Here is a 27,445-nt window from a genome sequence, read left to right as displayed (position 1 = left end):
TTATTTATTGATCATGTTTTTCAAATGATTTTTGTTCTTTAGGCTGCCTTGTATCGGCTTAGTGGCGACTGGAATCCTTTGCACATTGACCCTGGGTTTGCAGCCCTTGGAGGTGAGTTTGGGTCGCTACTCCAAGAAAATGAATGACTATTGCTAATTTTGAAATGTCATTTTGTGTGTGTGTGTGAATGTTTGAATTGTAACAAACAGTGTTCTTTCCCTGGAATGAAATTACTGTAAATTGCTTTTGTTTTTCCCTTATGTAAAATACAGTGGTGTTTTTAGAGGCATGAAAGAATAGATATAGTCATCAAAAGAAATATTGAGTGCATTGAGAAAACTAAATGTATCTAAAATTAACCTGTAGTGATTAAAACAATGAAACATTGAAGGGTGAGAGAAATGACTATTTTTATTTAATGCCAAAAGGACAAAAAATGAATGCTGCATTCTTGGAAAAGATGTTCCATAAAGTGGGAGTCACCAAGCAGGCAATTTTAGTCACTATTTTGGCTGGTATCTACCTACTAGATGGGAATGTAATAAAGAAGAAATTTCCTGAAAGAAAATATTGTCCTTCATATACTTTAGGTCAAGACATTTATAGATCACAGCATTTAAATACAACCAGAATTAACTCTGCACAGTATCTTTTATTTCTCCAAAAAATAAAGGGAATTTACTCTTGCAAGATATATTGCCAGCTTTAACCTCAGATGGCTTTAAAGGGAGATTGAACAAATTCATAGAGGATAAAACTGTTTCTAAGTCCTAGTTATAAGGCTATATATTACAATATATGCAACTGTTGGAAACCAACTGTTGGAAACTGTTGGAAAGCAGTGCTATTATAGTTATGGCCTGTTTATTGGCTTTCTGTTGGTATCTTCATGGATCGAAAAACTGCATAAGGCAGAACTATATATATAGAGTTCTCTCAAGTTCCAGACTCTGAATCCCAGTTAGCAAATTGGGCTGCTGTGTTATGCACCAGACTTTGGAGAGTGACCGGATTACAGTCCTTTAGCCAGCAATGTGTTATATTGCAGTTATTTCATGTAGCCATCTGTACTAATTTCAGGATGTTTGCTGGCAGGCAGAGTCTAACCATGTGTGCGTGTGTGCATATGAATAGGTTTGTAAAACAATAGTCATGATTCCTAAAGTCTGTGTTTAAACTGAGGAATGTAAATAAGAAATAAATTCCTAGAAAAAAATTGTGTTCTTCTAATAGGATTTCAGAAACCCATATTGCATGGACTTTGTACTTTGGGATTTGCTGCCAGGCATGTTTTGAAACACTTTGCTAATAACGATGTGACCAAATTCAAGACAGTTAAGGTCTGTATGTATTGGTGTTTTCATTAAGTATAGAAGATTACTTTTCTTAAATACAATTCTTAAAATTACAAAAGTGGTATGCTGTGCTCTTTGAATAAGCCAGAATTGTAAGCCATGGTTTGATTTTTAAGTTACTGTTTTTCTTTTAAATGAATAAGGCTCAATTTCCAGTTTGGTACACCCTATGGGGAACTTATGGCTCCTAAGATGTTTCTGACATCACTTCCAGCACCCTTTATCATTGGCCATGCTGGCTGATTCATCACTGAGATGTCATTCAGCAGGCCCTGGGGACCATAGATTTTCCACTCCTGCAGCAATAAAGCAAGAATCAAACTGTAATGACTTTTGAGCTTCTCCTGACTGCAGGAAGGAACAAGTGGATTTCTTGATAATTCAAGACTCTATGGTTCTAGCTTTTAATATCCAATCATGGCAATTATTCCACAGTGAGATTTAATTTTGATAATAGTTTCACAACTTTTATTCACTTTTCATAATATTAAATTTCCAAACCTGCCTCAAATGTAGAAATATGTATCAATCATGCTTTCTTTTAAAACTGTTGATGTAATATACCTTTTTTTTTGCTTTTCCTTAACTCTTAAATACAGTTTACATCAGTGGTAGTCATCCTGGTCCCTACTGCCCACTAGTGGGCGTTCCAGTTTTCATGGTGGGCTGTAGGGGTTTTGTCCCCTACTTTATAAATCACCATTACTGTGGAACCGGTGGGCGGTTAGAGAAAATTTTACTACTAACAAAGATACAAAAGTGGGCGGTAGCTATAAAAAGGTTGACTACCCCTGGTTTACATACTCCAGAATACCTTATGAAAAGTTTCCATCAAGCTGTTTTCAGTTTTGATCTTCTGCATGCTGATATTCTGTTATTGCATAAAAAAAAGGAGGTCATAGCAGTAGGATAGTTTCTGTCAATTGTCCTAGCCATATCTCTGCATGGCACAGATAACGCCGAACCTAGAACATCTTAGATGCATATACTACTGGCTTAATAAAATTATGCAGGATCTTCAAAACAAAGTTGTCTGCATTTTCTTTCTTTCTTATATGTGACTTCTTGTAGCAAAAGGGGGAAAGTTGCAAGATTAATGTTTGTGTTATACAATTATGTTTTATCTATATTTAATTTCTTTGCTTTTTTCCTCCTTATGATAGATTCGTTTTGCAAAACCAGTTTTCCCAGGGCAAACTTTGCAGACAGAAATGTGGAAGGAAGGAAATAGAATTCATATTCAAACCAAGGTTAGAGTCTCAAAAGTATAGTCTTTATACAAATCTCACTGATTTCATTGGGGAATAAACAGAAGAAACTAATATGCTTCTTTGTCTATGCAGACTTCCTAAACATATAAACATAAACTTCTTTTAGTGTCTAAAACTGTTTCAAACTGCATGTGGAGAATTCCAAATATGGCATAAGGAATATTTGGGTGAAAAGTGGAAAGATATATTATGTCAGCATGTATTTAAATTCTGCCTGTAGATTTTGATACATGTTCACATTATTCACATCTTCTTTTTTAGATAATCAGTACTAACATAACTAAAATACTGTACTTTTATAATATAATGAAGATTTCTCATTCCCTGAGCATCACCCTTTAATTACCAGCATTTACTGTATATGGTGTACCCTACAATAACCCCTCTTCCATCTTTCCATTTTGAACCCTGTTTTAACCCTACACTTCTGGGTGTGCGGTGCTGCAATTCCAATCATCATGACCAAGAATAGTACGACTTGCCCAGCACATGTTTAGCTACCAGGTTGAGGTGGCTTGTTTGCACCAGTATTTTTTTTCAGTTTCAAAAGTGAATAGTTTCATATCTCTGGCATTCTAGACAGTCTTCTATTCCTATCCGTGAAGCTGCTGTTACTTGTGGGCTAGAGAAGCAATGTTCAAGATTAAAATAAATGTCTAGAAGCATGTATGGCCATTGATAAAATTGGGTTGGAGCCATAATGGCATTTATTCTTAGGCACAATTTGTGTTTGGTCATGGGCAAATATAGGAATGGAGGATTTAGAGTTACTTTATATCATAAGATACTTGATCTTACTGGCTGCCTTGGCTGGTGAGAGCAATCTGAGGTTTAAAGAAAGTTTCTGATCACTTCCCCAATATTTATTTTTAACTAGAGATACCAGAAACTAGGATTTTGGTCATGAAAAACCTTTATCTGTTCTGCTGGATTGCTATATAATATCCTCTACTTCTCTTTTTCTCTACTTTCTCTTTACTTCACTTGATATAGCAATTTAAGTGCCATTGCTTTGAAGAGTTTATCTTGTCTTTTAAACTTACATTAAAAATCGGGAGGAAAAAGAATTAAGAATAGCTTTTAAAAGCTCCTGTTTCGTGTACTTGAATCTCTTTTCTCTTAAAAAGTGCACTCAGACTTTGTTGGCCTTTAAAAAACGATCCATGTAAATAGACTTTGTTGATACTGCCTCTGGCTTGGAGTCTCTTGGCATCACCCACCCATCCTCCAAGTTTTATTTTTCATTCATCTCTATTTTTCTAAAACACATTTCCTTCCTGTATTTTCATAAAAAGCCCACAGCAAACTGAGAAGAGCTATTGCTGTAGAACTGTTGCAGTAAATAAAGATGTTGAAAAACGTAAAGTGTATTTTATTGAAACAAACAAAACAGATTCCAAGTTAAATGGCTGCAGTTTATTAAATGCTAGAAGCTTGTTGTTCCATTTGCAGTTTGCTTAAAATATGCAGCCTTCTCTTTATAAATCCACATTTAATACTAGAAGTGATTATTTTCTGTGCATGCAGGTTTTATCCGTAATTGTGTCAGGAGTTGTAGATTTTTTTTCATTAACTGATATTTGAATTATCATAATGAATAGTTGCAAGAACAATTTTTTATGTGTAGGAAGGTTTTCTTTTTTATGATTTCTAATTATTTCACTTTTTCATTCCTCTCATACTATTGCTTTGTTTGTTGACCTAAATTGTACAAAGAAAGGAGTGGAGAGGATTTCTCAATTGACATAAAACATAGCAATGACCCTGTTTATAATTGTTATGTCATGGAGAGGAAAAACCCCAATTCCATTTTTTTTCCTTCTACAGGTCAAAGAAACTGGGAATTTTGCAATTGTAGGAGCTTATGTGGATCTAGTGTCATCTTCTATGCAGCCTTCAGCTAAGGAGCCTAAGGTAGGAAAAACATGAGTAACCTCTGGTATGATGGCCTCCAGATTTATATGTGCTCTCTGTCAGAACAATAGCAATAGCTTTTGTATATAGCATTTGCACTTTTACAAAAAAGCCAAATTGTATTGCCTGTTTACATGTAGTCAATATCTGTTTATTTGCTCTGTTAGAAGTCTGCCTCTGCATTAGACAAAAAAGAGATTTATTTAAGATGTTGAGATCACTTTCATTTAGCCACTCATATTCTTCTTACTAGTTATGTGGTCAATTCTTGTGTTCTCTGAATTGAACCCTTTCTACAGCTGTATACCAAAGCTTATCAATAATATGCAAACATATCAGAACTGTATTCTTAATCCAATAGTATTGGCATTCACTTGGCATTTTCTTTAGTGAATGAGAGATAGAGAACATATATTGGAAGGGAGGATAATCTGAATATTTCAGGTTTAAAAAATAATTTTAAAATAGTTTCATATCACTTAAAGGAGTTACATCCCAAAGTATATCAGAGTGTTACTATTAGTGAAATAGACTTAGATGTCCACACCTGCATATACCTCAGTCCTAGAGGTATATACTCTAAATTCATGAGAAAAATATGAAGAATGCATTCTATTGATAGATGCCATTCTGTAAGTTGACCAATATATTTGGTTGCTATAATGTTCAAAAATACTTTAGAAACTGTACAATAGGCACAAAGTTTATCTATCCAATAGTTTTCTATAAAGATGTAGCTTAAAATCTGGTTGTTTCTACTATTCTCTTACATCTTTCTATTTCATACACTGCTCAACTGCCAATTTTGAGCTGATCATAAGAAAATATTGTAATTATAAAGCAATATAGCAATAAATAACGAAGTGGAAAAAACATGGGTGAAAAAAACTTGGCATCAACTAATCACACTGTCAACTCATAAAATATTTCTTTCGTCTTTTTAGAGTTGCCAACAGAAAGGGAAGGGGGAACAGTGCAGCAGCTTACAAAACCGAAACTGCATTCCATAAATGTTTTCAAAGATAATAACCGATAGGTGACCAAAGTTTCTGCCACGCAAAATTCTAATTGGAGAGCATGATTGATGACTCTGGGCTATGGATGTGTCCCATTGGAGAATATGAATTACAATACACCCAGGGGGTGGGGGAAAACCAGAGTCAAGGGTGACAATGAATTATGTGTCTCAGAGTCGGCTACACCCAGGCATTGCCGGCATGTTAACTCTCAATAAGTCCTTTTTGAGTTTTGGAAGTTTGGCTCAAGATTCGTGATTTAAATGGGGGGTAATTGCTGGAATCCTGACATACGCAAAAGAGGCTATGCCATTCCTAACCAGAGTCCTGGGCAAAGAGCCAAGTCTTCAAGGCCCTCCAAGACATTAGAACTATGAGAGTTAGCTGGATCTCAGGAGGAACTTCATTTCACAGGACAGGAACCTCATTTCACAAGACAGGAACTGCAACAGAGAAGGTGCATTTCCAGATGGCATTGTTCAATAGAAGTAAGAGCACAGAAACCCTGTTGTACCCAAGTAGACACGCAGATATTAGAGAAGATAGGCAGTATCTCAAAGTAACTGTATCCTATGCCACTTTTTAGTAATATAACAAGATGACCAGGGTGTGAATGACTTGAACTCTGATTTAGTGAATAGCAGCATATTGATCTCATTTCTCTTTCAGTGTAGTTATTCTCTATTAGTGGCACCTTAAAAGGTGGGCTATAATGTTATATAAAAGTGGCTGACTTAAATAATATGGACATGAGGGTGGCTTTGATGATTTCGTGACTGCAATATCTCTAAGAGAACCTTCAATTTATATGCTAGGCAACAGAGTTACAGAGTGATCTTATTTTTCAAGAAATGGGTCGCCGTATCAAAGAAGTTGGAAATGAGCTGGTGAAGAAAATAAATGCTGTATTTCAGTGGAACATCAATAAAGATAACAAGCCTACAGTGCAGTGGAGTAAGTTGCAAGATTAATTAATTTATGGAGCCTCTTATTATGTCTTCTAATGGAATTAGTGAATCATGTTTCTAAATCCCGCTACGTGAAAAGCAGCAACATAATGTTCACTTCTCCTAGAAATGACAATTGTAATTGTAATTGTATCTTTGTCGGCCATGGACATTTGTAAGTTTGAGCCAGTTGTTATCTCTTGGCTCAACTTGTCACATAAATTTGTTGCAAGAAAAAAAATGGACATGTGAGTGCTATTCGTGCAACCTTGAACTTATGAAGGAAAGGCAGCATTTCAATGTAATAATTGATTGAATGCCATATCTTATGTTGCTCTTATCATAATTTCTTTTCCAGGGCTATATTGTATACGGGCAGTCCTCACATTAAGTAGATTTTGACTTGCTTAAAACCTCCTTTTAACCAAGGAATAATAATATTAATAATTGATTGATGCGGCCCTGGCAGCTAGTAATGTGGCGCCACAATATCATAAATGTTTAATATTATTCTTATATATTTTATATGCATCCAAGATTTAAATTCAGAAGATACCTTTAAGAAGAAAACTAAAACGGTCTCTATAGAATATTCTATGTCTGCAAGCAAAAATAGTAAATGCATAGGGAATTGGCTTCCCTTGTCTTTAGGCCCAAAACAGAAATGTTTCTGGAACCACCCTTGGCTTTTGAGCAGTTGCATTCCATTTTAAAAGGCAACGCTTCCAATGCCGAAGCCTCTAGGTCTGTCTGAGGAAGATGGAAAAAACCCAACTGCATAGGTTCTGGCTAGTTGATATTTCAATTCAGACATCAGATAGATTGACCCAAACATTATTATGTACTAAATTCTGCCTTTCTTTCATACTGAATATCCAAGGAGAATGTATGCAGCAATTGGAAAAGGCAGTTGGCTAAGCTTAATTTTAGCTATAATTTACCCTTTTCAGAGTGGCATTTTTATGACAACAAACCTGAGTGTAATTCCCCCATTTTTTGTTTGTTAACTTTGATGTTTGCTTGCTTGCTTGGTTTTATCTCCCAGAGTCTTTGTCACGCCCACAGCCTTTCTTCTTGGGTTCTCTGTTGTTAACAGCTAGTATACTGAAATCTAACTAGCTTCTGGCACTTTCTCTTTTCCTGCCTGACCTGCTATGTTTGTTTGTATCATTAACCATGTGTTGCAACCTACCTTGGCTTTGCCTTGTCACTGTTCCCTGGCCTTCTGCTCTTCTGGACCCTGTAGCTGCTGACAGCTCTGGCTACCTTCAGAGATCCTGCAGTTTGTAGCTGTTGTGGGTGGTGATTGAAACTCTGGCAACTTTGCGTGATGTCCTTGGGCTGCATGTCAGGGAGGGGATGGGGGAGAGAAAGCCCTTAAACAAATGATTTGCAGTTCTGGTTGACATGGCCAATAATTTTTTTCTTCCCAAATTCATGACTGCCAAAAAAGCTTTTATTGCTTTGTGCAATTGTCTGCAGCCTCCTCCCTCATATCATGCCAACCTCTTCATTTCATTAGTGTCCCTTAGCGGCTGGAGTATGTGAACTAGAATTAATATTTGCAATGGGAGTGGGAATTCTTCACTGTGAAACTTTTAGCAGCTTATTTTAATAATAACAAGATTTTATTTGCAGGCTGCATAGAAATATGTTTGATATATCAGGACAATTCCTTGGCTTCACCTCCCTCACTCCCCCAAATAGGCATACCCTGTTTAAATCAGGACCATTTTCCTCCCCTGGTAAACTAGCTTTGTGTGGCTATTTAACATTTATATTTATGCAGCATCTTTCAAGTGTCCAGAACTTTGTGTATATGAACATAAAATATGCATTGTAAATTCAATTAAACAGAAACTATGTATAGTTGGCTTGTACTATTATATGATCCCATGCTACTGATGATAAGGAGAGATTTATAGTTTAGCAGAAAGCAAGTCACCCAGGGTTTTTGTGGGTAAAGTGAAATGTGAATCTAGGATTTCCTGAGTATGTACTGGTGTAGACTTTCATGGCTGGTATCTGTTGGGCAATGTTGAACTTCCAGGTTTATCTAGACGGTAGTTTTTCTGATTTTTCACAGGCAAGGGTGGCTGGCATTTTTAGAGGCAAGGTGGTCTCTGCACAAACCACTGAGCAGAAACTGACTGGACTTTATAGCCAGATGATTTGACATTTCACTGATGTTGAGCTAAGTTAATTTCCAATTGGTGCAGGTGAAATTAACCAACCAGCATGAACAGTGAACAAATCAGTAATAAACACCATTAAAATGACCAATCAAGTTCAGGCACAAAGAACCAATCAGAGATAGTCCTCACCAATCTGCATCAACTGTCGTGTGTGGTCTGTATAGTCATAATTGCTGGTGAAACTTCACAAAGTCACAGACACTAAATCCTGAAACTCAATACTGCCCAATAGTGTTCTGACCATTGCTTATACTCTTGTCCAATACATTAAATTATTAATATGCACTTGCAATAGACAATTTGTATTCAGCTAAGTTCCAGTATTTCTACCCATACATCTTCTAACAAAATCATTCTATCAAAAAATAATTGATTTATGTTTCGTTAACCTTGACCAAGCTCTATTCTTCAAAATGAGTAACATGACTTAGCCCTTTCAGTACATGTACTATATTATGCAATTGTTACGGTAAAATGGAGCAGGTTTTAAAACAAACTAATCCATCCGGTCAAAAGCAGATTTTTTTCATGTGCATTGGTAAATGTAAAACCACTCTATATTTTAAAAAAATTAAATTTAAAAAAAGAAACAGCTTCCAAATTGTTGACTTGGGATGACAAGATTGCTACATTATAATTAAACCTGTTAGGTCCATACAAGAATAATAATTGACACTGTCTTTGTTTTGCACTCCTTCTATGGGGTGAGAGAAAAAATAGCTCTGAAAATCTGCAAGGCATAAAAATGAGTTGACAGAACACAATTTTGTCATAACGTTCTCCATTGCTAACATCATGATACCTGAGAACTTAAGGTACCTTGTAGTAGATCATTTTGGCAGTGCATCTTGTGCAGGAAGTAGGACTTTGAAAATCAGACACTTTTGAAAAATAGTGGTATTCCTTGAAGAAAGGAGATATACTTGGCTGAGATTCAGGTACTCATGAAACTGATTGTTTTAAAGAAAATACAACAGCAAAAAATACTGCAATATTACATGTGTTTTCACTGAAGAAAGTCTGTAATATACAGGAATCTAGGAAATCAGAATTAAATAATAATTTCTTCTTAAATATTTATAAAATAATAAATGTATGCTGCTTTCTGTTTTTCCTAGTCCAGCTGTGAAAAAACACTTATTAAATATGCTATTTGATTAAAGTCTTGGATGGTTATGTCTTTTTCAGTAAGAATGCAGTGGAGAAAATCCAGCATATTTCCGTGAGGCTGAATGATAAAAAATATTTAATAATTTGTAGAGCCATGTCTCTCTTTTTCAAATGTAAGATTTTACATTGAGTAGGTAATGCCCACTATCTGAGCTAATATCTTTGTGTATTTCTTTTCCACTCTGCAGTTTCATAGCACTTGTGAGCACCAATTAGAATAGAATAGCAATAGCAATATCACTTAGACATATACCATTTCATACAGCTTTACAGCCCTCTCTAAGCAGTTTAAAGTGTCAGCATATTACCCCCAACAATCTGGATCTTCATTTTACTGACCTCAGCAGAATGGAAGGCTGAGTCGACCTCGAGCCAGACAAGATTGAACTCCTAGCTATGGACAGAGTTAGCCTGCAATACCACATTCTAACCACTGCACCACCACAGCTAGAATTAGAATTAGAATACTTTATTTGGCCAAGTGTGATTAGACACCTAAGGAATTTGTCTCTAGTGCAGAAGCTCTCAGTGTACATGCAAAGCAACAGAATAACAATACCAATAAGATGGGGTAGTAAAGAAGATAAGAAGGATAATAGTAATATTACAGCTATACAACATGAGTAGATATGCATTCACATTAGACAGTACTGTGAGAGTTAGATATTCAGCAGTGATGACACAAAGGAAAAAACTGTCCTTGCTTGTAATTGCAGTTGTATAATGATATCCCAAGGGAAGGAGTTGCAGATAATTTATGTTACAGATAATTTAGAAAAGTACCAGCAAAAAAAGTACCATAAAGAAAAATGATGTTTTTAAATAGAATAAATTTAAATAAAAGCACTTGCTTCTTGATGGTACAATGAACGTATGGTGTGAGTTGGACTTTGTCCTATGTTCTGCCCTTGCAGGCCGAGTCAGATGACTTTCCATGACTATTGCTCTTGAAGTAGTTGATATTGGCATATTGAACTGGAAGATCTGTTTAGCTATTTATCTGATTACGGTTATTAATCATAATCCAAAATACAATCCTTTTTTATGAATTTCATGGGTCCTCTCTTTAAGGCAGGGGTGTCAAACTCAAGGCCCAGGAGCCAGATCCAGCCTGCAGAGTGCTTAGATCTGGACCGCGGGGCTGCCCTGGAAACCAAAAAGGACCCGCAGTGCCTCTGCCAGAGAAAATGGAGCTTGTGAAAGCTGTGCTCTGTTTTCACTGGCAGAGGGTTACAGGAGACCATTGCAGCCAAAAATGGAGCTCAGGAACCTGTTTTCTCTGTCAGAGCACTCTGGCCACCACAGGTGTCCCCCAACACAAATGATGCCATGCTGGCCACACCCACCCTGACCCCCCCCCCGAGGTCAAATACAACCGTGATGTGGCCCTCAATGAAATCAAGTTTTGATTTCTTTTTCTTCTTTTCCCAAGTTTTATTAGATTTTTATTTTTAAATAAACATCAATATCTTTACATGAGCAGTGTGGCCCCCTCGGTATAATTCACTTTAATACATACGTCAATAATGATATTCATAATGGTTGTTATATTAATCAAAGTTATATTATCCTAGTATTGATATACATTTTAAAAAAAATAGTTATTCAATATTATATTCCATTTTAATGCCAATTATGTTATAAGCATGCATGATAATACCATCTTTCAACCTCTAATCTTTTCCATCAAATGATTACTTATATTCTATTGTATAAAGATTTTATCTGATAATATTTCCCTATTTCTTATTTCTAGCTCTATTCTAACTTCTAGCCAGGTCATCCTTGCTAATCCTAATATTAATACACATGTTTATATAAGGCATAGCTCTTCATTATTTGATTGTTCAAAGTCACAATACACCATTCAAGTACCAGTCTTCTTATTATTTAAACATACCTTATAATACCCTCTTTCAACCTCCAATCTTTCCATCTAACTATTGCTTCATATAAAGATGTGTATTCGTATTTCTACCTCTATTCAAATTTCTAATCAGGCCATCATTATATTAGAAAAATATAATATAATGTAATGAGGGATGATGGATATAAAGGAATCCATAATACTTCAATAAGAATTGAAGTATTAAAATGATTGAGAGAAAGTGTGTGTGTATCTGTATGTCTGTGTGTTTGTATTCCTTTCTATCCATCATCTCTTGTTTGTTTTAATACTTCAATTCTTATTCATTTTTTGGCTTGCCTCATACTCCTCTCTTGGATCTTTATCTCTATCAACATCTATATCTTCACCATTGAGACTGAATATTTCTCCCATCTCTATCATCTTAAACTGCCAGGCCTACAGAGTATCTACCCAAACCCCTATCTCCCTTTCAAAAATATCTTTCAGGTTATCCGATTCCCTTCCCTTGCATCTTGTCTTAATTTAATAAGTCCCGCTCTTACTCAAGTCCAAAAACAATGTCACCACAGTCCTCTAGATGAATGTTCTTTATTTTTCTCATTTAAAAAAATCTAAACTTTTAGGGGTCTGGTATATTCCATTCACCAGTAGATGGGGGCCTCAGCTTAGGTTTCAGCGCTGTTTTGAATCTTAACGATTTAATTAATCAAAATTTAGTTCAATTTATGGGAGCAAAATCAGCTATTCAAGTAGTTTTTTTATAATGCCCTTCCAAAATAACACCTACCCAATTTAAGAATCCAATTTTCTATGTTTTGAAAGGTCTTTAGCTTCTCTCCTTCTCTCTTCCTCTTTCGGGTGTATGATTTTTCTCTCTATGGTTGTTAGCCACTTTGAAAAATAGTTCCAAAAGTCTCTTTTTCTGGATTTTCCTCTTTCTTTTTTTCTTTAAAGTTAGGGTCTAAATAAAAAGGAATCTTCTCATCCAGCTCCAATCACTTTTCATCTGCATCGCTCCTACATATTTCTTAGTTTCCTTGGCTGTACCAGCTTCGTGGCAGTCATGATGGCTGCTTCTTCTTGTTGAGGAAGAGGGAAGAAGCCCTGAGTCCAGCAGGAGAGTTGCTGCTCTCCGCAAACTGCAGGGAGCCTCTCTTTTCTTCACCATCTGTATAGGGTGGCTTTAACTCCTTTTGGAACCCTCCAACAGGGAGAACTCAGCGTAGGAGCACAGAGCCACTCCTCATGTGCGACAATTCACGATATCAGCCGGAAGTCCTTTAAAGCAGGGGTCCCCAGGTACCGGTCCGTGGAACAAGTCCTACCGGGCCGCTGGCTTGCTGGGCGCCGCCATCTTTTTTTTGATGAAAAAGTGCTTCGGTGAGCTTTTCCGGTACAAAGCTCACCGGAAGCACTTTTTCATCAAAAAGATGGCGGCACCCAGCTAATGCGGTACCGGGCCGCGCCATAAAAAGGTTGGGGATACCGGGCCGCGGCGTAAAAAAGGTTGGGGATCACTGCTTTAAAGTATTTTTCATTTGCTTACTTAATTGGAAGCTGTAGTCTGTGCATTCTCATCAGTGAGTAACCGTCACATTTAAGTATTTTAGGCAGACATTGAACCTAAATTCTGAAAAGCCTGTCCAGTTCATTTACTATTTACATTTGGTCACTTTCACTAGTTAGAGCAGTGGTCCCCAACCTTTTTATGCGCGGCCCGGTACCGGCATCAGCTGGGCCCATGACCGGTACCGGCATCAGCTGGGCGCCGCGGCCAGTGCCGGCATCAGCTGGCGCCGCCATCTTGTTTTGATGAAAAGTGCTTCCGGTGAGCTCACCGGAAGCACTTTTCATCAAAACAAGATGGCGGCTTTCAGCGCTTCCAGTGAGCTTTTCAGGGTAGAAATGGCTTTCTACCGGAAAAGCTCATCGAAGCACTTTTTCATCAAAACAAGATGGCGGCGCCCAGCAAACCAGCGCCCGGTAGGATTTGTTCCACGGACGGTACCGGTCCCGGACCGGTGGTTGGGGACCCCTGAGTTAGAGGGTTACAGAAGTGAAGAATATGTTTATGTCATAATATGATGTATACTCTATGAATGGATAAATCAGCAAAGATGCTATTCAAATTTCATATTAGAAAGTGATCCAAGATTCATTTGGAATTTGTTATTCATAGTGAAAGATGACAAGATTCTATTCTAATTAATTCAAGTTCAGTTGGATAAAAAAGATACCACTAACAGCTCAGCCCATATCTCAGATTGGTTAGGAAACAAAAGGCCATAAACATTCCCAATATCTTTGTTACTCAGTTTAGAAAATGTCAATGTTTTTTCTAAAAGTTTTCTTGACTAAATAGCTGTTAAAGCATATGTACAATATCTTCACTGAGATACTTAATTGAAAGTAATATCTGGGAAATTGGAGATTTAACCAGCATATCAAGATCTGAATGAAATGCAAGTGCTCAAATACCTGGGGAAAAGTCGGTATAGAAAGCTTTGCATTTGCCTTTTAACTCCAACATTCTGTTAGCACATTAATACAGAAACTGGAATGATTGCATGGGTGTATATAATTAGGTATATGTTATTATTTCTGTGCTTTATTAAATTAATTTAAGCAATCTTTGGTTAGAAATTTGAAACTAAGTGGTAAGAGTGGTTTTCATAATTTCTGTAACTATATTATTTCTTATTTAATGTTTAGTTTTTAAAAATCTGTTAAGACTAATTCAATTTATAAATTAAACTCATTTTCTTCAGTTACTAGTATTTTGTCATCTACTATATCACCTATCTTGAACTAAAGTTTTTTGGGTAGAAAAAGGTGTTTCCCAGGAAGCATGCAGTTTTTTCTGATTTTTTTCATTAACTTTTTTCTCTCCAATGCTACTCCATATAGTTTTAAATAATTAAGTTCACATTTTTTTCCTTTTCTTAATGTTTCTTTTTTGTATCTTTTTTTCCCCACCAGCCATAGATTTAAAGAATGGCTCTGGAGAGGTATACCAAGGACCTGCCCGTGGAAAAGCTGATACTATTTTCACTGTCTCAGATGAAGACTTTATGAACTTAATACTAGGCAAGATCAATCCACAAAAGGTATACATACAGATGACTCAGGGACACTGCAACCGGCACAAATACATGCCAGTTGCCAGGTGTCTGAATTTTGATCTTGTAACCACTGGGATGCTGCAATGTTCGTAAGTGCGAAAACAGCCATACGTCACTTTGAATGGTGACTGAATGGTTGTAAGTCGAGGACTACCTGTTTTTGGAAAGTGATAAAGGTAAAGGAGTCCCTGCAGATTTTAGTCACATAGTCATTGCCGACTGTAGAAGATGGTGCTCTTCTTCGTTTTAAGGGCTGTTGAGCCAGCACATGTCCATGTGGCCTCATGACATCAATTTGCAAAGTAGGAATAAATAAAAAAAGATAAATAGGAAAAAAGGTCATAATTTTAGGCAATCATTTTTGTCCGGCCTAAACTATCTCAGGATTTTTATTTTCGGGGGAAAAAGAAGGAGGGAGCAATATTTTCATGTTTTTTTTAACTGAAAAAGGATTTTTTTCACTGTGCAAGAGGAATATATATGTTAGTCTCTTGTTAACCCCGTATAATATGGTATGCCTAAACTTGCAAGTGTTCCTTATATGCAACAATTTCCCTCCCTGAATTCTTCCCTCTCGGGTGGGTAGCAAGGTGTTTGTTCATTCACATGTGATTTGCATCAATTTTGAACTGTTTTTAAGTACAGTAGCTCAGATATCAAAGCCATCTTAAAAATAAACTTGGCCAAGAATTACACATCAGTTGAGATTTCAGCATCTTCAGATTTCAGCCTTTTTTCTTAAAATTGTGGAATTTAGTTTTTGGTTGTGTTTTTAGAGCTATTGGAAGCATTCCTGATTTCTTGAATACAATATTAAAACATTGCAATTATAAGGATTTTATGACAGTGGTTTGATTTTTTGGGTAATAAGGTAAAGAATAATATTTAAAGCCCAGATGAAATTATTCTCAGGCAAAGTTCGTCATTTCTAGATCTATTGCTACTGTTAAAACTATATGTATGTATATAAAGGGTTCTAAGTACGATGAAGAAAAGGATCAACTCTTCCCTCTCTACTTTTCTTCTTCTACTTCTGTCTTCTCCATAATCTTGGCAAGTTAGCTTAACAAAGGATGTTAACGTTGGATGCTAAAATAGTCATTATGTCATTCGGCTTATTTTTTTTCTTTGGTTACAGTTGAAGAATAATTGTGGTTATTGTGCAATTTGGTCTTAGTTCGTTTTAACTGTTTCTAAGGTGCCATTTTCAGGCACATTTAATTGTTTTTTTCCCTCTCTTCCTACTATAGGCATTCATCACTGGTAAACTAAAAGTTAAAGGAAACATCATGCTGAGCCAGAAATTAGGGACGATATTCCAACAATATGCAAAGCTGTGAATTCTCTGCTGAAATGATTTACCTTCTGAAGCAAAACAAGAAACAATTTCAGCTAGAAGGAGAAAGAAGCAGCACTTTCATTTTTAGAACAACCTGAAATGTTTTGCTAATTCTATATTAGATAATTTCCAAAACACTATTGCTAAGATGAAAATAGCCTTGATTCTTGCAAATTCAGAAGGTCGATTATTACTGTTTCTTCTCACTGTTTCTTCTCTTTTATTCTATACTACGAGGCTTTGTACCAATCTTCCTTCAGCTTAATGGGGCAGATGATGGGGTTTTATTATACAATTCACTGTGAGAGTATCTTATGGGGGATACTTGATTTATGCCTCTTCCTTATTCTTTAATTAAAAATGCAATTAATATATTTCTTATGAAATCTAAATGTAAGTAAATAAACGTAGTTTGATACTAACTGCCTGATTTTGTTTCTTCTTCCTATCAGTGGCGTAAAACAGATTTCCTAGTTAATTAGTTCTTAGCCCATAAACTCATCATTTGCTAAAAAGCAAATCAACTGGGGATTGATTACCGGTTATATTAAGTAGATAGGAGGGCTGTATTTTATTGTATTTTACTTTGATACGCTTGGTGAGACTGCAACCTGCAATAAAGACTAAAATAAGTTGTTATTTAGAAAATATATGTATAAGCTGAAGAATTTTGGAGATTGGTCATTAAAGTCTAGCCTATGATAGATCCTAGGAGCTACCAACTAACTTGATTGACTAGATACTATCCAGAAGAGGTAATTATATAACTGGTTCTGCTCACAGATTTCTAACTTAAAATATTGAGTCATATAGAAGAAATGCTGAGATGATTTTTTTCCCCTGGTAATGCTACATGTTATAGTTTGCCATGTCCTGGTTTGTTCCTCCTCATTTCTTAATCTGAGTTTCTAATATTTCTGTCAGAAAGACATAGATTTAATTCACACATAGTGCTAAACTGAAATGCAATTTATTTAGCATATTACATAATTTCTGGTAAATATTTTGTTCATTAAATCAAAGTTAATTAAATGATGGGTTAGCAAAATGTGTGAACTCTTGCCAATAAAGAAGCTTCCAAAGAAGCAACTGCCTCCCCAACAACGCAGAAAACTATAGAAGAGACCTTGACAGGAGAAAAACAACCGACCGTCACTAATGCCAATCTGCAAGCGACACTATTATCCCTGCAAGAATCAATGTCTAGAATGCAGGAGATTATGATTAGGAATCACAATGAGACCAGAGCCGATATTAGCGAACTGAAGGAAGAAATGGGGAAATTAAAAGAGGAGATGAGAGCAGATATACAGAAAGTTGAAGATAAGGTGGGGACAATGTAATTGGCTATGGAAAGAACTGAAATAAAAATAAAAGAAATAGGAGGACAGAACGAGCGGAGAGGAACCTAGAAAGGGCTGAAGAAGGCTTTAAAAGTGTTAATAGAGAAATGGAAGATTCCTTGGTCCAACTTGAGATGGACAGAGCAGCGGCATACCTAAGGTTCCAAAACGTGGAGGAATCCAAAAATGAAGAACTAGTGCAATTAATGGCAGGTTTGTTGGCTGATCTAGTTGGAAAAAAGAAAGATGACTTACTCAAAGAATTCGACGAAGTCTATAGGGTGAATACCAGTTACGCAAGGCGTCACAAGTGCCCAAGGGAGATCCATATCCGTTTTTCAAGAAGATGCGTGAGAGATCTAATACTTAGAATGGCCAGAGATGAGAGAGTATTATATAAGGGCAAAGAGATCCTAGTTCTCAAGCAGATTCCAAGAAAAGTGAGGGCCTTAAGGCAAAAATATAAATTTTTAGCTAACCACTTAAATAAAAAGAAATTTCATTCAAATGGCAAATTCCAGAAGGGATGCTAATATGGTGGAAGGGAAGAAAAATTAAAATAGATTCAATAGAACAAGCACAAGACTTTCTAGAACAGCTAACAACCACGGAGGATCAACACACTAAGGAGGAAACCCAAAGGAACATGCAGGAAGATCGGAACCGCCATAGGAACAAGGAAGAAAGACCCGTCCAAACTCAAGGAAAAGACAACTTACAACAAGAAAGAGTAGAAACATCCCCATACCTCCTACAAGAAGAGAGCCGTATAATTACGAGACAAAAAGCGAGGCAGACTTAAGTAAATGGAAGAAGGAAGTAAAATCCTTTCCATCAACATAAACGGCCTAAATTCAAGAGCTAAAAGGAAGAGGATTCTAACTAAACTAATAAAACAAAACGTTGATATAGTTTGCATACAAGAAACACACATTAGGAAAAGTGAGGAGAAATTTCTAGATTGTCCGAAACTGGGAAAATTATTCACAGCACCAGCAGATGAGCACAAAAAGAAAGGTATTGCAATATATGTGAGAGATGATTTAAAAGCGGAGTTAATCTGGGCGGATCCTGAAGGAAGAACCCTGGTGGTACAAACTTCGATTAATGGCATTACATTTTTACTGGTAGTAATCTATGCCCCAAATGATGATCAAGGTAAATTTTTCAAACATCTTCACCAAAAAATAATAGATTTCGGAAAAGGCAATATTTTTCTGATTGGCGATTTTAACTCTATTGCTGACTACCGGAAGGATTATAGTAACATGAGTAAGAATAAAAAAGGAAAAAGAGAATTTTCGAAGCCATGTAAGGATATGATGTACGAACTGAATCTGGTAGATATTTGGAGAAAACTAAACCCAAAAAAAGAACAGTTTACCTTTTACTCTAACCCACACAAAATTTGGACAAGAATAGATATGGCTTGGATAAATGGTGAATTAATTAATGAAATCAAAGATAGCGAAATCTTACCAAACGACTGGGCTGATCACAACCCAATTCAAATAACCTGGAGAGGTAGAAGAAAACCAAAAAGAAGATGGACTCTTAACACTCACTTAATAAAAGAAGAAGAATACACTAATAAATTGAAAGAAGAACTGAACTTCTTAAAAGAAAATAATAATGAACTAACTTCGAAACAAAATATATGGGACACAATGAAGGCATTTATAAGAGGAACAACTATCTCTTACAATGCTATGAGAAATAAAAGAAAGTATGCCCAACAAAGTAACTTACAACAAGAAATTAAGGATTTAGAAACCCAACTACAAAAGAACCCCAAAAATCAAAGAATACAGAATCAGTTAATAACAACTAAACACAATCTAAATTTATTGGAACAAGAAAAATTGGAGAGTAGTCTGAAAATGACTAAACAAATTTATTTTGAGCACGCAAACAAGCCAGGGAGATGGTTAGCCCACAAAATTAAGAAAATGAAAGAAAAAAGATTGATACACCAATTAATGGACGAGAGGGGCAATTTGCAAGAGGTGATAGAGAAGAAAAAAGAGATCACTTTTAAATACTTCAGGAAATTATACAAAAAGGAAGACGTTTGTGAGGACAAAATAATATTATTAAATATCTAGAGGAAGCGAACGAAAAAGCAATTGGAGAGGAAGAGATAGAATTATTAAACAAAAATATAACATGGTCCGAACTGAAGTCAGCAATAGAGAAGCAAAGTAACAATAAAGCGCCAGGACCGGACGGGATACCTGTAGAACTTTACAAAACAATCATAGAACAAATTGGACCACTGATGCTGGAAGTATTCAATGAGGTACTCCTAGCAGCCAAGATGCCGGACTCGTGGAGGGGAGCCTTAATTTTGCTGATCCCGAAGGAGGACCTAGACCATAGACTTATTAATAATTATAGACCAATCTCGCTCCTGAATGCAGATTACAAACTATTCTCTTCTATAATAGCTAATAGACTAAAACAGGTTCTAAACACACATATCCATGAAGATCAAAATGGATTTCTCCCATTTCGACAAATTAAGAATAATCTAAGAACAGTGATAGACATTTCAGAATACTATGAAGCCCATCCTGAAAAACAATTTGCATTTATGTTTTTGGACGCTGAAAAAGCACTCGCCAATTTAAATTGGCATTTTTTAATTCAAAAAATATACAATATGAACCTCGGCACTAGATTCGAAAACGTCGTCACTACAATTTACCATACTCAACAAGCAAATATTCTAATAAATGGGGAACAAACTGACCCGATAAAAATAGAAAAAGGGGTTAGACAGGGTTGCCCTCTCTCTCCTCTGCTTTTCATATTCGCCCTAGAATCTCTTTTGACGTATATTAGGCAAAATTCGAGAATTAGAGGACTGAGGATTTATTTTATTTATTTATTTATTTATTTGATTTGCCAATTGTTTACAAGATAATAAGTATAAGTGTATACATAGTTGTGAATACATGAAATGGGTACATATAAGAAAAATAAAAGAATAAGAGAAACAATAGGACAGGGACGGTAGGCACGTTGGTGCGCTTATGCACGCCCCCTACAGACCTCTTAGGAAAGGGGTGAGGTCAATAGTAGACAGTCTAAGGTTAAAGTTTTTGGGGTTTGGGGAAGAAACTACAGAGTCGGGTAGAGTATTCCAGACATTGACCACTCTATTGCTGAAGTCATATTTCCTGCAATCAAGTTTGGTGCGGTTTACTTTGAGTTTGTATCTATTGTGTGCTCTTGTGTTGTTATGGTTGAAGCTGAAGTATTCACTGACAGGTAGGACATTGCAATGTATGATTTTATATACCATGCTTAAGTCAGACCGAAGACGGCGTAATTCAAGGTTTTCTAGTTCTAGAATTTCAAGTCTGGTGGCATAAGGTATTCTACAACGAGTAGAGGAGTGGAGAACTCTTCTTGTGAAATATTTCTGGACTTTCTCAATTGTGCTAATATCAGATACGTAATGTGGGTTCCAGACTGATGAACTGTATTCGAGTATTGGTCTAGCAAATGTTTTGTATGCTCTGGTTAGTAGTGTGATATTACCAGAGAATTAAATCAGAAGAGTACAAAGTACAAGCCTTCGCTGATGATTTGGTTTTTTTTCTGGAGGAGCCTATAGAAAAAGGACATAACTTATTAGAAGAACTAGAACGATTTGGAGAAGTCGCAGGATTTAAAATTAATAGGGGTAAAACGAAATTAATGTCTAAAAATTTAACAGGAGACCAGAATAAAGAACTAGAGACAATAATGGGAATACAGGTGACAAAAAAAATTAAATACTTAGGAATTTGGCTTACTCCACAAAGCAAATCATTAAAAGAAAACAACTATGACAAACTTCTCCAACAATCCAAGAAAGATTTAGATTCCTGGAGTACATTACAACTTTCCTTATTGGGCAGGATTGCTCTGATTAAGATGAATATTCTGCCAAAATTTCTATATCTATTCCAGACAATTCCAATCAAATTAAATAAAAATTTTTTTATGGAATTAAACAAGATAACACTGAAATTTATTTGGCAGGGGAAAAAAGCTAGTATTAATGTAAAAGCCCTACAAGATTTGAAAAGCAGAGGAGGGTTAGGCCTGCCAAACTGGGAAGTATATTACAAGGCAGCCACCCTACTATGGATAAAGGAATGGGTGAATTTAACTAACAAAAGAACACTAATATTAGAAGGCCACGATATGCAGAAAGGATGGCATGCCTTTCTGTGGGAAACTGGGAAACCCAGGCAATCATATTTCCATAGGCATCTTATCAGGGACTCTCTATTAACCAATTGGAAAAAAGTACGTAAAAAACTTTATCTAAAAATACCGATTTGGCTATTTCCAATGGAAGCGATAGTACACCCTAATAATTTGGATATAACTAAAATGATTAAGTACGAAAATTTATTAGACCCACAAGAAAAACTGAAAACCCAACAAGAATTACAAGAGCGAGGATTTAAAATTGATCAGTGGGTGTACCTTCAAATTCATAGTAGATATAAACAAGATATTAAGGAATTTGGAATCTACAATAAATTACAGACTTTAGACAAAATTCTATTAGGACCGAGCAAAAAAAATATATCTAAATTTTACAAACATTTATTAGAAACTGAATTAGAACAAGAAATTGTCAAAGGAAATATGATTGCGTGGAGCAGAAACGTGGGACGGAGCATTACTCTAGCAGAATGGGAAAGGATCTGGAACAGGAACATTAAGATCACGAAATCAGCAGCTTATAAAGAAAACGCATATAAAATGTTTTATAGATGGCACCTGCCCCCTTCGAGATTGGCGAAGATGCACCCCAACACAAGCCCCAATTGTTGGAAATGTCAAAGCATAGAAGGTACGTTCTTCCATTTGTGGTGGTCGTGCAAGGAAACCCAGAAGTACTGGCAAAAAATTAGGCGCTGGCTAGAGGAAATAACCAAGGAACAAATAGAGTACAAACCAGAGTCCTTCCTTCTAGGAATTTTCGATAAACAAATACCCAAAAAAATCAAAGTATATTGTAATTCATATCTTAACCGCAGCCAGACTGGCATTTGCCCAGTGCTGGAAATTATCTTCCATTCCCACTGAACATATGGTTATTCAGAAAATTTTACAATGCGCCGAAATGGACAAACTAACCCAAGCACTAAAAAATAAAGAATCCTCATCATATTACAACAATTGGAATCCTTTGTATAATTGGCTAAACCAAAGATAGATCACCTCTAGGAAAATTATGGCCGAGGGCCTCCGAAGCAGAGATAAAGAAAAGCACCACCGATGATACTTTTGAAGAAGAAAGGATCTTACAGACAGTCACAAAATATGGTTTTATTTTAACTGTTTTCCCTACTCTATCCTTCCCCTCCCTTACTCTTCCCTTTCCCCTCTCTTAGGCTTTCCTCTCTCTCCCTCTTGGTCTATGCCAAGGCCTATTTGTCTTTTTGTTGTACATAATTTGTAGTTGTGTTGTTCTTTTAAAGGTAAAACTAATAAAGTATTTTTCCAAAAAAAAAAAAAAAAAAAAGAAGCTTCCATCATTTGTTAGCTTAATAGCTTGGGAACACAAGTCATATCATTTCAACCTCCTATGAATTCTGTGTGTGGCTTATTTCTTTCTGGCTTCTGTTGTAGCATCAAGCATTTCATTCTGCTGTTCACATTCAATATTATAATCATTAAAATTGATCTTAAAATAAAACAAAATATGCAGATGTGCTCAGACCAGATTTATTTGAACGGTTTAGCCATACTCTTTCTTAAGCATCTATATCTAAAGGCACATACTTGGATCTTTAATCAAAAGTAGTTTGCTGCAACAATTAGATTGCTCTAGTTGGGAAAAGCAATAGACAATAAGTCCAACAGATGGTATACTTTAAAAAATATCTCTGTAGTACCTAAGACAGGGGTGGGCAAACTTTTGGCTCGGGGCCACCGATTGACTTTTAAATTTGACAGACCGGGCCGGGTCAGCACAAGATTTTTGGGAATCGCCCCCCACCCTTCCCCCTCTTCTCCCCTCCTTCCCTCCCCCTCGGAGGCCCCTGAGTCAGGAGTTGCTACCGCCGGCGCGGCTCGCGCGGCTCCAGTCCCGTTGCCTCGGGAAGGAAGGCAAAAAGGAAGAGCTGCGGCGGTGCTTTGCATTGGATCAATGCTGAAGTTACTGGTTCTCATATCATTTCAACCTCCTATGAATTCCTGTGTGTGGCTTATTTCTTTCTGGCTTCTGTTGTAGCATCAAGCATTTCATTCTGCTGTTCACATTCAATATTATAATCATTAAAATTGATCTTAAAAATAAAACAAAATATGCAGATGTGCTCAGACCAGATTTATTTGAAGCGGTTTAGCCCATACTCTTTCTTAAGCATCTATATCTAAAGGCACATACTTGGATCTTTAATCAAAAGTAGTTTGCTGCAACAATTAGATTGCTCTAGTTGGGAAAAGCAATAGACAATAAGTCCAACAGATGGTATACTTTAAAAAATATCTCTGTAGTACCTAAGAGCTGTTTGGTTAATTGCACAGGATTTTGGAAGGTGAAAAGGACACGTTGCTTTCATTTCAGAAGAACGGAGGATGAGATGCAAATACGTAATAAATTGAGATAGGCAACTAGGGTTACTATTAAGATTAGTTGAGTAGAAACCAAGTAGGATGTTCTGCATGGACAAAGTTAAGGAAAAAGACTTAGCTGTTTGTTGATATCTAGAAGTTTATTGTTGAATCAGAATTTTGAATTTGCTTGATTCTGTCTGACCTATATACTAAGCCCACACCCTCCTAAAAAGACAAGCAGCAGGGAATAGCTGGAGGAAGGTGGTAAGATGAATCTTGATCCTGTATGTTGCAGAAGAAAAACAAGATAGGTGCTAGTCTTCAAACTGCAAAGCAATTCGTAAATTCTAAGAAAAGAATCGGCTCCAATATACCAGATCTGAGGGAGAAAAGGACTTAAAATCATTCTTCTTAAAAACTAAATATTTTGGTTAAAGGATTTTCTACCAGGATCAGAAAAAAATAGTACACTTGTAAATGGTGAATGTATAGTGCAAAAGTGCAGAATGCAATGAGAAATCTGTGTTCAAATTCTGGTACTTTATTATGTTAATAATTTAGTATTTAGTATAGAGGTCAGACACAATCAAGCAAATTCAACGTTCTGATTCAACCAAAAACTTTTAGATACCAAGAAACAGCTAAGTCTTTTTCCTTAACTTTATCCATGCAGAACATCCTACTTGGTATCCACTCAACTAATCCTAACAGTAACCCTAGTTGCCTATCTCAATTTAGAAGACTTTGTTATTGGGGCTGATTAAAAGATAAAAGATAATTAACTTTACATGATGACAAATCAATGAACTCAGTTCTATTCCAAGGTTTATATCTTTGGTTTTTTACTAATTGGTTAGCAGAAAAGTCATTTTCTCTTTGTTTAAATTATTCTGTTGTGATAAATTATGGCTCTAAAGAAAATGAGACTTTCTAAATAAGATGAACAATTATGAGCTTTAACTTCTGTTGAATTTATTCCTGGTCCAGAATAACTGAGGAAAAGGGTTATATAGAGTTACTTACCACGATAAAAGTACCAATCAAAAATTAATGGGGAATTGAATTTAACAATCAGAAAATAATTAAAATCCTTAGTGATTGATTATTAGAAATAAGCTGCTTGAAAATATGAAGAGAAGAGAATAACAATTGGAAGGGACCTTGGAGGTCTTCTAGTCCAACCTCCTGCTTAGGCAGGAAACCCTACACAACTTCAGACAAATGGTTATCCAATGTCTTCTTAAAAACTTCCAGTTTTGGAACATTCACAACCTCTGGAGGCAAGTTATTCCACTGATTGATTGTTCTAACTGTCAGGAAATTTTTCCTTAGTTCTAGATTGCTTCTCTCCTTGATTAGTTTCCTCCCATTGCTTGTCCTACCCTCAGATGCTTTGGAGAATAACTTGACTCCCTCTTCTTTATGGCAGCCCCTGAGATATTAGAAGACTGCTATCATGTCACCCCTAGTCCTTTTTATCACACAGTTCCAGCAACCGTTCCTTATATGTTTTTGCCTCCAGTCCCCTAATCATTTTTGTTGCTCTTCTCTGCACTCTTTCTAGAGTCTTTTTTACATCATGGCGACCAACTGGATGCAGTATTCCAAGTGTGGCCTTACCAAGACATTATAAAGTGGTATTAATACTTCACGTGGTCTTGATTCCATCCTTCTGTTTATGCAGCCTAGAACTGTGTTGACTTTTTTGGCTGCTGCAGCACACTGCTGGCTCATATTTAAATGATTGCCCACTAGACTCCAAGATCCCTCTCACAGTTACTACTATTGAGCAAGGTACCACATATACTGTATCTGCGCATTTTGTTTTTCTTGCCTAAATGTAGAACCTTACTTTTTTCACCAAAGAACTTCATTTTGTTAGATACCACCAAATATTCAAGTCTGTCAAGATCCTTCTGTATCTTAAGCTTATTTTCTGGAGTGTTCACTAGCTTGGCGTCATCTGCAAATTTGATGAGTTCCCCATCTATCCCCTTGTCCAAATCATTGATGAAGATGTTGAAGAGTACTGGACCTAAAACAGAGTCTTGGGAGCCATTGCATACTCCCCTCCATGTAGATGCAATTCCATTGAAGACTACACATTGAGTGTGGTTGGTTAGCCAGTTACGAATCCATCTGGTGGCGATAATGTCTAACCCACATTTTTCTATTTTATCAAGTAGTTTATTACTAAGGTGCTAGAGATTTTAAAATTGTGTTACAATCAAAGTTGTCAAGATTAAATGACTTTATTACAGCCTTGTAATATGATTTATGATTCTTAAGCATTCCTCATAATACTGAACTAAAAAAAAGTATCTTAACAGTCTTTGTGGAAAAAGTGTATGTACTTACATTTACTGCAGTTGTAGCACAATCATGAATTGAAACTTTATTCTGAAGAAATCCATTTTATTCCTTTCCATTTCCATCGAATACAAAAATCTTGCGCTGTTTTAAAAATCAATAGTACAGCCTACTATTCCGCATTGATCTCAGCAACCGCTGTCTTCATCTATACACTACTAAAACTTTCATCATGACCTTTAACTCTGCAAAATGATACATCCTAGGGCAGGGGTGGGCAAACTTTTTGGCTCGGGGGCCGCATTGACTTTTAAAATTTGACAGACGGGCCGGGTCAGCACAAGATTTTTTGGAAATCGCCCCCCCCACCCTTCCCCCCCTCTTCTCCTCCTTCCCCTCCCCTCGGAGGCCCCTGAGTCAGGAGTTGCTACCGCCGGCGCGGCTCCGCGCGGCTCCAGTCCGCGTTGCCTCGGGAAGGGAAAGGCAAAAGGAAGAGCGCGGCGGTGCTTTGCAACGGGAGCAGCGGCACCGGAGGCTCAGGCTCAGCGGCTCCTGGTTTTGCCTTTTCCTTCCCAAGGCAACGCGGGATTGGAGCTGCACGGAGCTGCGCCGGCGGTAGCAACTCCTGACAGCCCCAGCCGGACACCTGAGCGGAGCCCAGGCGAAACTGCCTGTTGCTGCTGCCGAGCACCACCGGGTCGCCTCCTCCAAGCAGCCCCGCCGGGCTTCCCCTCCGCCGCGCAGCTCGGGGCCAGGCGCGAGCGCCCGCGAGTTAAAAGGAAGCCGAAAGTTGCTGGGAAGTTGCTCGGGTGCTGGGAGCAGGCTTTTAAAGTGCCGCCCGAGCAAAGTTTAAGCAGCCCGCCCACCTGCCGGGCGGAACCCTTCCTGCTCCTTGGCGGAAGACGCTCCAGCCTGCAAACTTTGCCTTTGCAAAGTTTAAGCCTGAAGCCCCGGAGCCCAAGCAACTTCCCAGCAACTTTCGGCTTCCTTTTAACTCGCAGGCGCTCGTGCCTGGCAGAGGG

General features: G+C 36.9%; 1 protein-coding gene across 1 annotated transcript in view; it reads left to right on the top strand.

Annotated features, from left to right (window-relative positions):
• HSD17B4 (hydroxysteroid 17-beta dehydrogenase 4) overlaps window positions 1–16,622 on the top strand; it is a 56,997-nt gene extending 40,375 nt beyond the window's left edge. The window contains exons 18-24 of the mRNA XM_026673582.2: window positions 43–112; window positions 1,235–1,341; window positions 2,520–2,606; window positions 4,455–4,541; window positions 6,373–6,511; window positions 14,719–14,846; window positions 16,112–16,622. Of these exons, the coding sequence (XP_026529367.2) occupies window positions 43–112; window positions 1,235–1,341; window positions 2,520–2,606; window positions 4,455–4,541; window positions 6,373–6,511; window positions 14,719–14,846; window positions 16,112–16,201 (708 nt within the window). The 3' untranslated portion in view covers window positions 16,202–16,622. The remainder of the gene's footprint in view (window positions 1–42; window positions 113–1,234; window positions 1,342–2,519; window positions 2,607–4,454; window positions 4,542–6,372; window positions 6,512–14,718; window positions 14,847–16,111) is intronic.
• Window positions 16,623–27,445: the final 10,823 nt, after the last annotated feature.

Source organism: Notechis scutatus, chromosome 2, assembly GCF_049901735.1.
Source record: "Notechis scutatus isolate UNSWTSFEM ecotype Mainland chromosome 2, rNotScu1.2, whole genome shotgun sequence".
Classification (NCBI taxonomy): Eukaryota; Metazoa; Chordata; class Lepidosauria; order Squamata; family Elapidae; genus Notechis; species Notechis scutatus.
Note: the sequence above shows the minus strand (reverse complement) of the source record. Positions and strands in the feature narration are given on the sequence as shown.